Source organism: Canis aureus, chromosome 33 (genome assembly GCF_053574225.1).
Source record: "Canis aureus isolate CA01 chromosome 33, VMU_Caureus_v.1.0, whole genome shotgun sequence".
Lineage (NCBI taxonomy): Eukaryota > Metazoa > Chordata > Mammalia > Carnivora > Canidae > Canis > Canis aureus.
This window is the reverse complement of record NC_135643.1, coordinates 38,543,588-38,558,893: the sequence shown is the minus strand read 5'-3', so window position 1 is coordinate 38,558,893 and position 15,306 is coordinate 38,543,588. Positions and strand designations below refer to the sequence as shown.

Sequence of the window (15,306 nt, the reverse complement as noted above, 5' to 3'; positions counted from 1 at the left end):
TCACTTACCTGTGCCATCTCAAGTAGTGACTGCTTATAGAAACCACACTTGAAGGCTAAATGGGTAAAAGGTCACTGGGTCAAAGGGTGAAGGACACCAAGAAAAGTTGGCAAACTTGCTATGACAAAAATAAAGAATAACAGAAGTGTGATTTTAATCTGATAAATTCTGTTGTAAATTTCAAAAACTTAATTTCATATAAATGAAATGATTTTTTTTAAAGATTTTATTTATTTATTCATGAGAGACACAAAGAGACAAGAGACACAGGCAGAGGGAGAAGCAGGTTCCCTGTGGGGAGCCTGATGTTGGGTCGTGCCCTGAGCCAAAGGCAGATGCTCAACCGCTGAGTCACCCAGGCATCCCGAAATGATTATTTTAATAACCATTTGAAATGAACTGGCTGACTAGTAATTGTGATGAAGTTTTCAGGAGTCTGTTAATCTGAAAGTTTAGAATAGAAACCTCTCCACATATCTATCTAGTCCCTAAATGGCATGGGAATACATTCAGAGACTACAGGATATTTTATTTAAGGTCATTAAAGGTTACTTATTGTAGGGCAGCCCGGGTAGCTCAGTTGTTAGTGCCGTCTTTGGGCCAGGTTGTGATCCTGGAGACCTGGAATCAAGTCCCACATCAGGCTCCCTGCATGGACCCTGCTTTTCCCTCTGCCTGTGTCTCTGCCTCTTTGTGTCTCTCATGAATAAATAAATAAAATCCTTTTTTTTTTTTTAAAAAAGGTTATTTATTGTAAATTATGTTCTAGGATAAGAGTCATCAAATTATGGCCATTGGGCCAAATATAGCCCACTACCTCTTTTGATCAGGCCCATGGGCTAAGGATGATTTTTACATTTCAAAGTAGTTGGAAAAAAGACTATTTGATGCCATGTGATGAAAATTGTATGAAATCCAAATTTCTTTTTTTTTTTAAGATTATTTATTTATTTATTTATTTATTCATTCATTCATTCATTCATGAGAGAGAGGGAGGCAGAGACACAGGCAGAGGGAGAAGGAGGCTCCATGCAGGGAGCCCGACATGGGACTCAGTCCCGGGTCTCCAGGATAAGGCCTTGGGCTGAAGGCAGTGCTAAATCGCTGAGCCACCTGGGCTGCCTGAAATCCAAATTTCAATGTCAGTAAAGTTTTATTGGAAAGCAAATATGCCATTCTTTTGCATACCGTTTATGGCTTCATTCATTATAGTGGCAGAATTGAGTAGTTGTTTGTTACAAAGACCCTATGGTCCACCAAGACCAGATTATTTACTATCTGGCTCTTTATAAAAGTTTGCCAACTCCCAAAGGAGCCCTGCTTTGGACCTCATGACAATTACGTACTTAGGAGCCTTTAGTGATAACATTTTATGATTAGTGATACTCCCAAGCACCCTTGAACTTTAAGTCGACTTAATTTCTCACAAAATGCGTAACTGACGGGAGAAGAAGTCACAGTTCATGAATGCACAGAGAAGTCCAACCATGTTAACTTAAAAATTAGTTTATCTTAAAAAAGAAATTCTGAACCAGAAGAAACTGATTTCACAGAAAAATAGAAGTCTTAAGATAAGTATTTTAAACATTACAACAATTATTGGTTGCATTATTTCAGAAGTTACCATAATTTTATAATCAGAAGAAAACAGCTATAAAAATTAGGTATCCTAGGAATAAACATTTTACATGTGAATGATTAGTAATTATGCATTCAAATCTATATTTGGAGTGTTGAATCTACAAAAACATTTTCTAGTCTGTTAGTACTATTACATGATTTGGGTGGTTACGACTGGATAGTACTTAAATTAGATCTATTTGATGTTACAACTCACCCATGAGTTGAAAATACAAATCTATTGAGACTGCTGTTAAATATAAGAAATTAGTTTATATGTTTCAAATAATACATTTTTAACTGGACATCTTGACCAAATAGAAATTTTTAAAAAGTTACACAGAAAGTTGTTAAAAATACTTGAACCCATTTTCTAGTATTTTACAATGTTATAAAAGCAGTCATTAAATACACTGATATTTCAAATACAATTTTTAAAACTTTACAGTATTTACAAACCTTCCATACTAAAAGTTATGTTAAAAATGAGCTTTCTTAAAAGATAGTTTAATATAGTTCATATTCAAGTATTTCTAAATTAAGAGAATATAAAGTGATAATTACCTACTGTTACAGTTAGAAAAGGCTAGTAAAAGCTTCTCTAGGTGGAAGACAATAATTGACCAAGATTTCTTAACTGGGTGAGATTAGGTTTTTACAAGCAATTATTTTACTTATTTAAGTAAATTATTTTACTTAGGAATACTAATTTTAAATGATTTACATTTTAGAATATTTTAACAATGTATCAAGTTGGTAAAAATATTAAATTTACTAATTAGTTTATAGAGTTGAGTTATATGTATGTTTACTAATGTAAACAAATTTTTAATTCTGTAATTTTCAATTTTTTTAAGTGCAATACAAAACTTAGCCATATCTAGTTTACCAACTTAATACAAAATAAAATGACAACTAATGAAAAAAGGCAACTAATATAACTTAATTTCATTTATAAGGTCATCATGATAATGGAAATTTCATTAAAAAAAAAAAAAAAGCCCTCTCCATGAAAGGGTGAAAGGACTTTTTGTTTAGAGTAGAAAAATGGGAAGTATGCTCAAATTAATATATTTCATTAAAATTAAACCCTCTATGTGAAAGAAGAAATTGAATCTGGAAACATATTTTCAGTCTCAAGAATCTGAGTATCACTAAAATGGGTTGACAATCTATAAAGAGGTAAGATGATAGCAGGGAAAATTTAGGCAGTCACAGTGAGATCCCCTGAAGGCCCTAAGTTAATTCCTAACACTGGTTATTAGCAGCCCAAAGTGAACCAAACCAAAATAAAACTTTTCACATTTCATATAAAATTAGAAAAAATGTAACGTAAATATACTAGTGTTAAGAATTTCACTTATTTTTAGCTTACATGTCTGAAGTAAGCTTATCCATACATATGACAGTCAAAGGCCTAATTTATGTTAACCAGGCATTCTGAAGATAAAAGTTCTAGGGGCAAAATTGAGTTTCTTCTATTCTGACCCTAATTTAATTTAAAAACTGCTTTTTCATTAAGGCTTTTGTTTTCTTCCCCAAATGCTATCAATTTCATAGGTTGATAATTCTAAGACACTTAAAGGGATCATATGTAGTAGACTATCACAGAAGTCAAAAACAAATGGGTGAAGCCCTCTTTTGGTTGGTTACCCATTAGAAAGTGCTTCTTCATAAAGCAAATACTGCTTTGACTACACAAACTTGTATTAACTGGTATTTTTCAATTAGCATAGTTTATCAATCTACATACGTGAGTATTGGTTAGTTTAATACCTAGGGGTCTCCTAGCAACACATAAAGGAACAAATTACAGTTTTATTCAACTACAGCAGTGACTTCTTGCATACCCTCTGGATTTTCTATTTTGCAGGCAAACCAAGACTATTCAAAGGGAATTTCTAAAATCTCCAATAAGTTGATCATCACAAAACAATATACATAGAAAGTTAAAGTGATTAAAACTTTAAAAATGCCACAGTTTTAGTTTCATGTATCACCAGGTTGGGTCAGTCAATTCCTATTATATTTTCATGGCCTCTGAAAAGTATCAGCTTACCATTTTCATCACTCATCTATTACAATGTATACTAGGTTTATATCTCTGCTCAGAAGGACAGCTTGAACCAAGACTGTTGTGTAACACAGGTGCTATCCTTCTTTCACTCTTAGATAGTACATCATCATTACAAAAGCCACTGCTCTCTGGAACACAGAGCTTGGGTCTCTGGTGGTATTTCAGTCTGTATGTATCTGTCATGCAGCTATCAACTGAGAAGTAGGTAGTTAATGAAATGGTCTCATTTGGACAGGTAGAACTAGAGTCTATTTCTGGTTGGCAAAATGCATCAACAACCGTAGCCAAGTCTGCCTGAAAATCTTCAGTTGAAAAGCTGGACAGGTAGTTTGGTGTGTTGCCAACAGGCTCTTTTACTTGAAATGCTTCCCTAAGTCTTTCATCATTCATATATGTACCCTCTTCTGAACCTGGTTCTGAATCCAGACTTAAACTGTGCTTTGGAAGACTAGAAGAATTAGCTTTAAACATCTCTGTAAGCTTGACATTAGGTGTGGATTCATTTTTTTCTGACTGTGGCACACCCGTTATCGCATATTTCTTTGGTGGCAAAGGAGGCGGTGGATTATGGCTAACAAGTTTTGGCATCTGACAACCATCAGGTCTGCAGGTTGACTGAACTGTATGTTCCCTGGATAGAGAGTTCTCAGAGCAACATTGTTCCATCGTAGTTTGCTGCTGGATGAGGGGAGCAGTTTCTGGCTTTAACCCAACAGGTCTCATGTGTGAAGACCACAATGATGGTGAGACTATTTCATTACTGTTCATTCTTTTTCCAGAAGCAGAATTGTCATTGTGAAAAAGTAAACCTGTTCTCTCAGAATTTTCTGTATTAAGCCACTCAGAAAATTTGTATTCACTTGAGGTTTCAAGTTTCTGTTCACCTGACTGGTGGATATGCTCTCTTGCTGCATTGTCCTTGAGTAACTGTGGACCTGATGAAGGGAATAACTTTCCATTGATTTCACGTATATGTGATCTGTAACATAAAAACAAGAACAAAGCTAAAACACCTTATACAAATAGGCAAAAATGGAGGAAAAACAAACATTTGTCCTGTAGTTTAATTTCTCAATATACACTTATTTTTATAACATAACAGAAGTGGGAAGATATTTGTAACCATTAGCATTCTACACTCTGAATCCAAAATTTATGCCAAAATATACAAATGCCTGAAACACCTGTCATTACCAAAATTAGATTTCCAATAATTAAAGGCATAATTAAAAAATTTCATTTCAACTTACAAACACTGAAATTACATTTATTTGTGATAAAATGTAGCACAGACCTAAAAAAAAAGTTATAAGCAAATACTTAAATACCCTAAAAATACTTCTACCAACATTACAAAGTTTATACCAATAGAGACAACTTTAATTTTGACATATAATGCTATAAAAGGATGGTATATTAAAAAGTTTAATCAAAATTACCTTTATTTAGATAATAATTAACTTTTGAGATGAAGATATCACATTGAAAATAATTTTTTGTCATGAAAATAGTTTTTCTCGCATGAATTACACAGAATTCAATCAGAGTGAAATGATGAAAAGAGAGGCTTTGATAGATAAGTAGATATCCAAATTTCACTCCATGGCTTTGGGCAAATTACTTAATAAAAGCCCCCAATTTTCTCTTATAAAATATCATCTACCTCTTAAGAATGCTATGAAGATTACAACAATCATGTAATCATGTATTGTACCCAGTACTCTGTAGGCCCCCACCCTTAGGCCTATATCCTTTTAGTGGTCCTCAAGAATACAGGCATCATAATATTGTAGACCCATTGTTTTTAGAGTAGGAATATGGACTTATAACCTTTATGACACACAGAGAGTTCCTATAGTAAATGCATTTAATGCAAAAGATTTTAGTATTTCCAAATATCTTTGATTACCTTTTTATCAAAGGATTTTTCATTTGTAGATGTGACTCTGGATGGAACTCATGAGATTTATAGCCTACTTCCAAATTCTTGAGTTCTTTTCTAAAGCCTAAGGCTAGGAGAGAAAAACAAAGTTATTTAAATGATTTTTTATAACTTACTGCACTTAATACTCCTCCATAATTTATGTAAAGTTTCCTATAAATAGGCAATTCTCTTACAACAAAAATTAATTCTTCAAGACTCCGCTCAAAGAATACCTCTTTTCTGAATACTTTATATAAAATGGCTGTTTCTATTATCACCTGAAAATATTAGCTATGCCCAAATAGCACTATTGCTGTTAAACTTTATGGAGCTGTGTTTCCCACAGTTTTTGCTAACAAAGGGGCAAGGAAATCCTGCATTTGAAGACATGTGGCAAATTGGGCTGAAGTCTGGATTCACTACTTATGGTCTACTAACTTTAAGCAAACCTCTCAATCCCTTATGTTTCCTCATTTATATGAGATAATGACACCATTTTACCTTCCTCACAGGAATATTACGAACATCAACTGAATTAAAATGTATGGGAGGTTATTATGATTAACATGTAAAATGTTAATACCAGCACTCACTAGCTACCATTTATTGACTGCTGACTCAAGTTGTAAAAGGTTGATAATTACTTCATTTAATCTTTGCAACTGAACACCAATTTTACTTGAAAGACAACACACAAACTCTGCTTACTCAGACTTGTGTTATCTGGCAGAAATTTTCTTGAAAATTAAAGAAGTGTATCTCATTTCAAGGAACACAACTAGCATTATTTATTGCCATTGATAAAATTCAAGCTTTATTTTTTATTTTTTTTAAATTCAAGCTTTAGATGAAAGTAAGAATTTTGGAAAACTTGCATCCACCACCATGAGTTTTTAGCTTCCCAAGAATTATTATAAAGACTTTCTGCAGCCCTGGTGGCTCGGCGGTTTAGCGCCGCCTAGAGCCCAGGGCCTGATCCTGGAGACCCGGAATCGAATCCCATGTCAGGCTCCCTGCATGGAGCCTGCTTCTCCCTCTGCCTGTGTCTCCACCTCTCTCTCTCTCCTCTCTGTGTATTCTCATGAATAAACAAATAAAATCTTAAAAAAAAAAAAAAGACTTTCTGCTAATATTTGTTGCGATGTTTTTTTAAACATCTTTTAAAAAGATTTTTAATTTACTTACTCACGAGAGACAGAGAGAGGCAGACACATAGGCAGAGGGAGAAGCAGGCTCCATGCAGGGAGCCTGATGTGGGACTCGATCCTGGACCCCAGGATCACGACATGAGCTGAAGGCAAGACACTCAACTGCTGAGCCACCCAGGCATCCCTAACAAATTTTTTTTAAATAAATAAATAAATAAATAAATAAATAAATAAATAAATAAACAAACAAACAATAAATAATAAATAGAAATGTATCAACTATACATCAAATAAAAATAAAATATACATCAAATGTATATTTTACATTTATATCTATATATAAAGAAATGTATCAACATTTGGAAGATTGCATAATTTAGCAAACCAATATTCTCTAAATGAGGACATATGGATGTTACAAAATCATGCATGAGTAAAGTAACTCATTCTTTAAATAAATACTTTAAATTTTCCATTATAAGTCTAAAACAGTGATTATTAACATATATAGCCCATAAAAACAAAAGCTCCTTGAGGTCCTCAGTATTTTTTAATAGTATAAAAGATATCCTGATGTCAAACCACTGCTCCAGTTGGTTGAAAATAGTCTTTAAAAAGATTCCAGTCCCAAATGTTCTATGAAACAATCCACCCAACCCAAGGAAGTTAGGTGACCCAACTAATGCTATATAACTGGTGACAGCATTTAAACCAATCCACGGCTAACTCCAAACTCTTTCTACCTGGAAGCTCTCTTTTGTATATGCCACTAAAATCCAAGATCATCATACAGAATCTCCTCCTGATGAAACTAGGCCATTTTTTAAAACATCAAATGACCTGATATACTTTATTGTGCTGATACCCACAGAGGATATCAAAATATATGGCTTTAGCTTGAATATTCAATTAATTGCCTATACTTCTATACAGTTCTAGTAAGTTTTCAGTATCCTCTCTTATTTTTAGATGGCATTTTCATCATGTTCATTTACATTTCCTTTCATTCTCATGCTTCTAACTATACTCCAAATCTATGACTTGAAGATCACAAAGAAAACAAAATGTTATTAAAGCAGCAACTTTATTTTTTAAACAATAACAAAGAACTTTATCTTACATGACTTTTTATCCCTAAGTCAGTCTTCTGGGTATATTTTTAAAAACTACTCTCACTCAAAATTCAACTAGAATCTATTGTTGACCAAAACATCTAAATATTATCCTGTGGGGAAAGAAAAATCTATATTTGATTATCATCAGCCTCTGCAAGTTAAACCTTGAATTTCCAAGAAAGGTTATATAATATATATATGAGAATTTAATACCCTATATGCAATATTGCTCACACAGTAAATAATACCTTCCAATAAAAAGATAGTAGAATGAAGAGAACTACAAGTTTGGCATTCATTTGTTTAAGATTTCATACTCCTACATCCACTAGACTGTAGTAAGCTCTTTATTGTTGTATAGTATGTCCCCCTTTCATTGTTTCCCCTAGCACAATATCTAGCCATAAAAGACATCAATGAAAGTCTGGAGAATGAATAAACAATTCCATGAAAAACGCAACTGTTTTCCTTCTTTTAAATCACCCCCACCCTGTCCACAATGTTCTGGACTCTCAAAACCAGGACTAGATAAGTATAAACTGAAACAAATTCTTCCTACCTTTCTCCCTGACCTAACTCAAGACTATCAAGTGCCTCACTTGAGGCTTACAAATTTGTAAGTTGAAGTTACATTATAAAATTTGTAGTTGAAGTTACATTATAATTCTCCACTCACTTTTATTTTATTATTATTTTTAAAGATTTTATTTATTTATTCATGAGAGACAGAGAGAGAGAGGCAGAGACACAGGCAGAAGGAGAAGCAGGCTCCATGCAGGAAGCCGATGTGGGACTCGATCCCAGGACCCCAGGATCACGCCCTGGGCCGATGGCGGTGCTAAACCGCTGAGCCACCCACCCGGGCTGCCCTCACTTTGATTTTAATTTCAGAAATGTTTACTGTACCTATCCATAATTTCAAGTTTATTATTCACAAACACCAGAAAAAATTCTTGATTTTTAAAAAACTCTTTACTGTTATTAATGTATCCATATAACAGACAGCAGGAGGCAGCAGAGATCTAATAAACATGTTTGAAATTTTAATATCACTATGGCAGGCATTCAACCAAGTGGTCTGACTTCAGAATTCCAACTAAGTTAAAAATAGATGTGTTATTTTTTTCTTCTGCTGACATAGACATCCATGTGTCTTTACTGGGAATTCTGGCTCCAGGTTCTTGCAAATCTAAAACAGTCCGATTTTTACACTTGGCACATAAGACACCTCAACATCAAGGCAAGAAACTTTAAACGAAGCTTTAAAGAAGCTTTAATTAATAATGCTAATTTTGATATTTTATTTAAAAACAGGCCCAGTAGTCAAAATATATAAATATAAATCAAAATATATATTTCATCTGAAAAGATGACCTATGTTTAAAACAGGCTCAGGTAGCAATAAAAACAAACTGCTGGTCTAGACAATGTAATCTTCACTCTTGTTGTATAATGAGATTTCTTTTTTTTTTTTTAAGATTTTATTTATTTATTTATTTATTTTTTATTTTTTTTAGATTTTATTTATTTATTCATCATAGTCACAGAGAGAGAGAGAGAGAGAGAGAGAGAGAGAGGCAGAGACACAGGCAGAGGGAGAAGCAGGCTCCATGCAGGGAGCCCGACATGGGACTCAGTCCCGGGTCTCCAGGATCGCGCCCTGGGCCAAAGGCAGGCGCCAAACCGCTGCGCCACCCAGGGATCCCATATAATGAGATTTCAAACTATAACAATAATACTACAATTACAAAGCCTAAATATTCAACAGCAATAATCTAATCAATGATCTGATTTACAATAAAAAATTGTTTTTAATAAAATTTGAATACTTTGGAAAAATCACAAAACTTTAAATGTCTTCTTTACCTTCTTTGTTTCATTTTCATTTTCATTCCACCTCCAGAGAGATCTTACTCCCATCAATTACTGTTCTGTTCCATTCTTATTTTAGCACCTTTCTCTTCCCTGTACAACATTAGTTCCTTACCTCTACAACATAACTGCAAAACTAAGCTCTTGGTTTCATCTTTCTTCTCTAGGTATTACTTCTTTGAACAGACTTTTTTTTTTACTTCTCTTTTATTAGCTTTCTATTCTACTGTAGTTTCTTAAGACTTTTTAAGATTTTATTTGAAAATAATTTCAAAAAGTTCAGAAAAACTGAAAGATTAAAATAAGCACAAAGAATACCTGTATATCCTTTACTCAGATTCACCTATTGTAAATTTTAATCTATAATTAAAATTAAATAATTTTAATTTTATTCCATTTTTTTCTGAACCATTTTAAGTTGCAAACATGGCTCTTCTAAACACTTCAGTCCTACCTTAAGCTTGCTTCTATTATTTTTTTTTAATGACTGGGAGACCATAGATAATTTTTTTTTTTTTTTAAGATTTTAGTTATTTATCTGACAGAGCATAAGAAGACAAAGCAGCAGGCAGAGGGAGAGGGAGAAACAGAAAGCCCAATGTGGGGCTTGATCTCAGGACTCTGGGATCATGACCTGAGTGTAAGTAGACGCTTAACCCACTGAGCCACCCAGGCGCCCCAACTTCCTTCTATTTCTATTGTTCCTCTAACACTGCTTTTATTCTATCACTAATGACTTAGTAACTAAATCAAACCTGTACTTTTTAATCCTTATTCTGCTCGATCTGTGGCCACCTGTCTTGAAACTCCCCATTTTCCTGGTTTCCCTGTGATAATCTTATCTCCTGTATTTTCTCATACCCTTTAGCTATTCGTCATACTTTCCCAAAACTGCTCCTTCTATCATTAGCCCATCTCTCTTACTTAACAAACCCTAAGGCTTTTCCCTTGTTTATTTTATTTTATTATTTTTTTTCCTTGTTTATTTTTTGCCCTGAAAATTTTCCTGCATGATGCAATCCATGTCTATGGCATTCAATTCCCGTATGTGTCAAATACATCATCTCTCTTGAGTTGTAGCCATATATCCCTAACTGCCTAATAAATCTATTTACCTAGATGATAAAACAAATCTAAGAATAAATTTGGCATCTCCTCTCATCCCCCCAAAGTTGTTTCTTCTTTCTATATTCTTTAATTTGGTAAATGATGTATCTACTTATGTAAGTCCCAAATACAGTTATCCCCAGCTTCCTCCTTTTCCTCCCTTTTGTACATCTGTCATAAAAACTGACTCCGCTGTCTACACATTCTTATAAATACTCCAATCTTCTTTTGTGATATTGGTACTGCCTTCATTTATGCCCTCACCTTTTCTCTCCAGGCTGGTCAAGTAGTTATCTAACTAATTTTTCTCTCATTGCTCCAAATTCATCCTCTACGTTGCCACCAGAGTCTTTCTAAAATGCAAACTGGTATATATTACTCTCCTTGTCCTCTGGTGCCTTTCCACTTACTGTAGGATTTAAAATAGATTAAATTTTCATCATGATTTGGCTTCTATCCATCCTCTATCATTTCATAATTTCCACATATGCACTCAGCCTTGCATAGACCAAACTACCCATATTCTTCCAATATATGATATTTTCTCCCAACCATGTACTTTTGAATATATAATGTCTTCTGTCTTGAATGTAATTTAAAGCATTTGAAATTCTCCTGATTAGTGACCCATATTAAAAGGAAAGCTATAATAATCTAAATAACACTGTGAAATTTCAACAGCATTCCCAAATAATAGCTTGAAGCTGCAGAACCCAAAATGACATAGGCAGAGAAATCTATTATTCTTGTCAATGAAAAAATACCAATACAATTATTACAATAGCACTACTATAGATTTTTAGTTCTCTGACATCAAATAAGCTTGTTTGGATTGTATTAAAAACTCACTTAAATATCAAATAAAATATGAAAATAAAAGAATTTCTAACGCTCCTTAACTTTCTAATTTCTAAGTCTTTAGCTATTTATACAAAGTGATTCTTCAGGTCAATATTATAAGTGTGCCCCCAGTTTATAAATAAATAGGAGAAAGCCAAGAAAATTATATGAAATCACAAAGAATTAAATTGTGCCTTACTTAAAAATCCATGCATGGCATGGTTTTAGCTTAGGGAAACAATTCCTATACTACTTTAACATGTTCTCAAAGAGTAGAGGAAGGAAATACATAGAGACACCATAAGGCAGGAGCATTAACAAAGATTTTCAAGGCAGGGATCCCTGGGTGGCGCAGCGGTTTGGCGCCTGCCTTTGGCCCAGGGCGCGATCCTGGAGACCCAGGATCGAATCCCACATCGGGCTCCCGGTGCATGCGGAGCCTGCTTCTCCCTCTGCCTGTGTCTCTGCCTCTCTCTCTCTCTCTCTCTGTGTGACTATCATAAATAAATAAAAATTAAAAAAAAAAAAAAGATTTTCAAGGCAAAGACCAGCTTAAAGAACTATGATAGAACGAACTATGGGTGTTATATGTTAGCAAATCGAACTTAAAACAAATGTAAAAAAAAACTATGATAGGCTTTGAAGTTTATTAAATAAGAAATAATTTTAACATAATGCAATTTTTGTAGTTAAGTAAGTGGGTTACATAAAACCACAATAAGAAACCACTTCATACCCATTAGTGATTAGTGATGGCAATGATCACAACAGGACCCCAGAAAATAACAAGTTTTGATGAAAATATGGAAAAGTTGGAACCCTTGTGCATGCTGGTGGGAATGTAAAATAAAACAGTGCAGCAACTGTTGAAAACAGTGTAGTGGTCCCTCAAAATGTTAAACACGCAATTACCACAGAATTTAGCAATTGCGCTTCTGGGCATATACTCAAAGAAATGAAAGCAGGAATTCTCAGATATTTGTACACCACTGTTCATAGGAGCATTACTCACTGTAACCGAAAGATAGGAGCAAAGCAAATGTCCATCAGCAGATGAATGGATAAACAAAATGTGTTATATCATACAACATACATTATTCAGCCTTATAAAGGAATGAAATTCTGACACATGCCACAAACTGGACAATTTTGAAGACATTATGTTAAATGAAGTAAGCCAGTCACAAAAAAACAAGTATTGTATGATTCCACTTATCTGAGGTACCCAGAGTAGTCAAAGGCATAGAGACAGAAAGTAGAATGCTGGTTGCTGGAAGCTGGGAGGGAGGGGGAAATGAAGAGCTGTTTAATGGGAACAGAATTTCAGTCTCAGAAGTTGAAAAGAGTTCTGGAAATGGTAGTGATGGTTGTACAACAACCAGTTCTTAATACCAGTAAATGTTCTTAATACCGCTGAACTGTCGCTTAAAAATGGTTAGAGTCGCAAATTTTGTTATGTGTATTTTACCTCAATAAAATAATTTTTTTCACGATAAAAAAATATTTCTAAGTAGATTACATACATACTCTTTTGTATTAAATGGGAAAGCCACTTGCAAAGCTCTTATAGCAATGCATTCTATCAAAAACTCTATGACGTGTTTTTTTTTTTTTACCATCAGGAAACAAGCATCGTGTTTTAAAAAGTAATGAACTTGTGGTTATTGTTCAATCTCACCAACTTCTGCTGCTGATTTCTGGCCAGCCCTTTACTGTTTCCTGTAATACTTGGTTACCAGACTTTTATCAGATTTTTAAAAGAGGCGAGACATTTTATATAGGAAAGGAAGGTTATTTCCTTAATATAAGTGTTTCCTTCTGATATTATACCACTTGATAAAAACAAAATAATTTAACACTTAATCATATTCAATGCCTATAACCTTAAAATAATCTCCACAAAAGCCTTAAGAATGATAAAAATTAAAAGCAAACTTTAAAATTTGTTCTTCATGGCTACTTTTTATTGTGAAAAATTATATCTCTTTTGATCCTCTGAATTCTAACATTTGAAAATAGTGTTTTTAATTGCGACCTCAATAACCTCCTTGCTCATACTTTTCCTCGATCCTTCTCCCCTAAATCCTTCAGGTATATCCTCTTAGTAGCAACCCTAAATTCTATATACAGTCAAACATCTAATTTTGTTTCTTGGCTGCTACATGTGGGTAACAGATCACCTATAATAATGCCACTCCATTAATACATTTACTATTTCCAAACTGAACTTTTCTTTTTTTTCTTTTTTTCTTTTTTTTCCAAACTGAACTTTTCTAACAGGCTGCTTATTCATTTTTCTATCCTGTCCCTGACTCCTGTGGCAGACATTAGGACTGTCCACAGACATTTCAGTTCACCTTCCAGGCATGGGTAAAGACTGCACTTTTCCACTCTCTTTGAAATTACATTTGGCTATTAAGATTGAGATTTGGCCAATGAGATGTGAGTGGAAGCAGATGTATCACTTCTGGTTGAAGTTATTAAGTGATTGTTATGTCCTCCTTCAATCTCATCTCCCCACAATACTGTAAGGATCAAAGAAGCATCCATGGAGATGGAGTCTCACTAGCCTGAGTGACTTCTAGGAAGAGACTCCATGCTAATCTCCACTGGTCATGTACCATGAGCAAAACACAAATGTGTTGACACACTGAAATTCTGAAGTTGTTACCATTGCGTAGCCTAGAACCTAGGCTCTCCTAACTGACACACACCCCTCGTTGTCCGTTCCCTGAAGGAGCTATTCCCAACCTTTCAAAGCCTTTAAGCATGAACCCTCCCAACTTCCATCCTCATTACTCATAATCTTATCAGTAATAGGACTGTTCCTAGCTTCTTAACTCTTATTACCACAATTTATTCTTTACAGCTACTATAATCTATAATATAGAATATATTTAAAATAGAATTTTACCTTCTAAGTAGTTTTTGCTCTGTTGGGAGGAACAGTTGACATACTCTACATTTATGTTGCTTGTCCTAACATGGTCACTAGAAAACAGAAGAAAACACACACCAAATACATTAGCTATCGTGAATTACTATTGTAGTTAGAATCTAAGAAAAAGAAAGGAAATAACATTTGTTAAACAATTATATGCCATGTATTTTTCTAGGGATTACTGTGTATTATTTAATTTGCATCTCCATAACAACACTTAAAATGTTATTAACCTCATTTTATAATAGGATATTAAGGTTGTCAAAGTCAAATCAATTTGCCAATACTTAAAATCAAAGTCTACCTTGTTATAAAGTCCTGACCTTCCTACTACTACCCTAAGCTACCCCTTCCCAAGAAGTGTTATGAAATTACCCTGTCAAATAAAAAAGTTTTGGGAAGACTTTATTGATTGCAATGATTATTTTAATAAAATACAAGCAGCTGATTTTTGCAAATCTGGTTTTTTAATAATAAATGTGATAAAATACCAGCTAATAACAAATTAAGATGTTTCATTTAGTTGGATTAAAAGCCAATTAAGGGATCCCTGGGTGGCGCAGTGGTTTGGCGCCTGCCTTTGGCCCAGGGCGCGATCCTGGAGACCCAGGATCGAGTCCCACGTCGGGCTCCCAGTGCATGGAGCCTGCTTCTCCCTCTGC

At 34.1% G+C, this 15,306-nt stretch overlaps 1 protein-coding gene across 3 annotated transcripts in view; it reads right to left on the bottom strand.

The window, feature by feature from the left end:
- Positions 1-1,490: 1,490 nt before the first annotated feature.
- The window catches only part of USP53 (ubiquitin specific peptidase 53), a 67,217-nt gene continuing 53,401 nt past the window's right edge, over positions 1,491-15,306 (bottom strand). For all 3 annotated transcript variants that reach the window (XM_077882459.1, XM_077882460.1, XM_077882461.1), the window contains 3 exons: positions 14,618-14,694; positions 5,607-5,709; positions 1,491-4,676 (listed from right to left, as the gene is read on the bottom strand). In XM_077882459.1, coding sequence (XP_077738585.1) covers positions 3,692-4,676; positions 5,607-5,709; positions 14,618-14,694 — 1,165 coding nt within the window. In that variant the 3' untranslated portion in view covers positions 1,491-3,691. The remainder of the gene's footprint in view (positions 4,677-5,606; positions 5,710-14,617; positions 14,695-15,306) is intronic.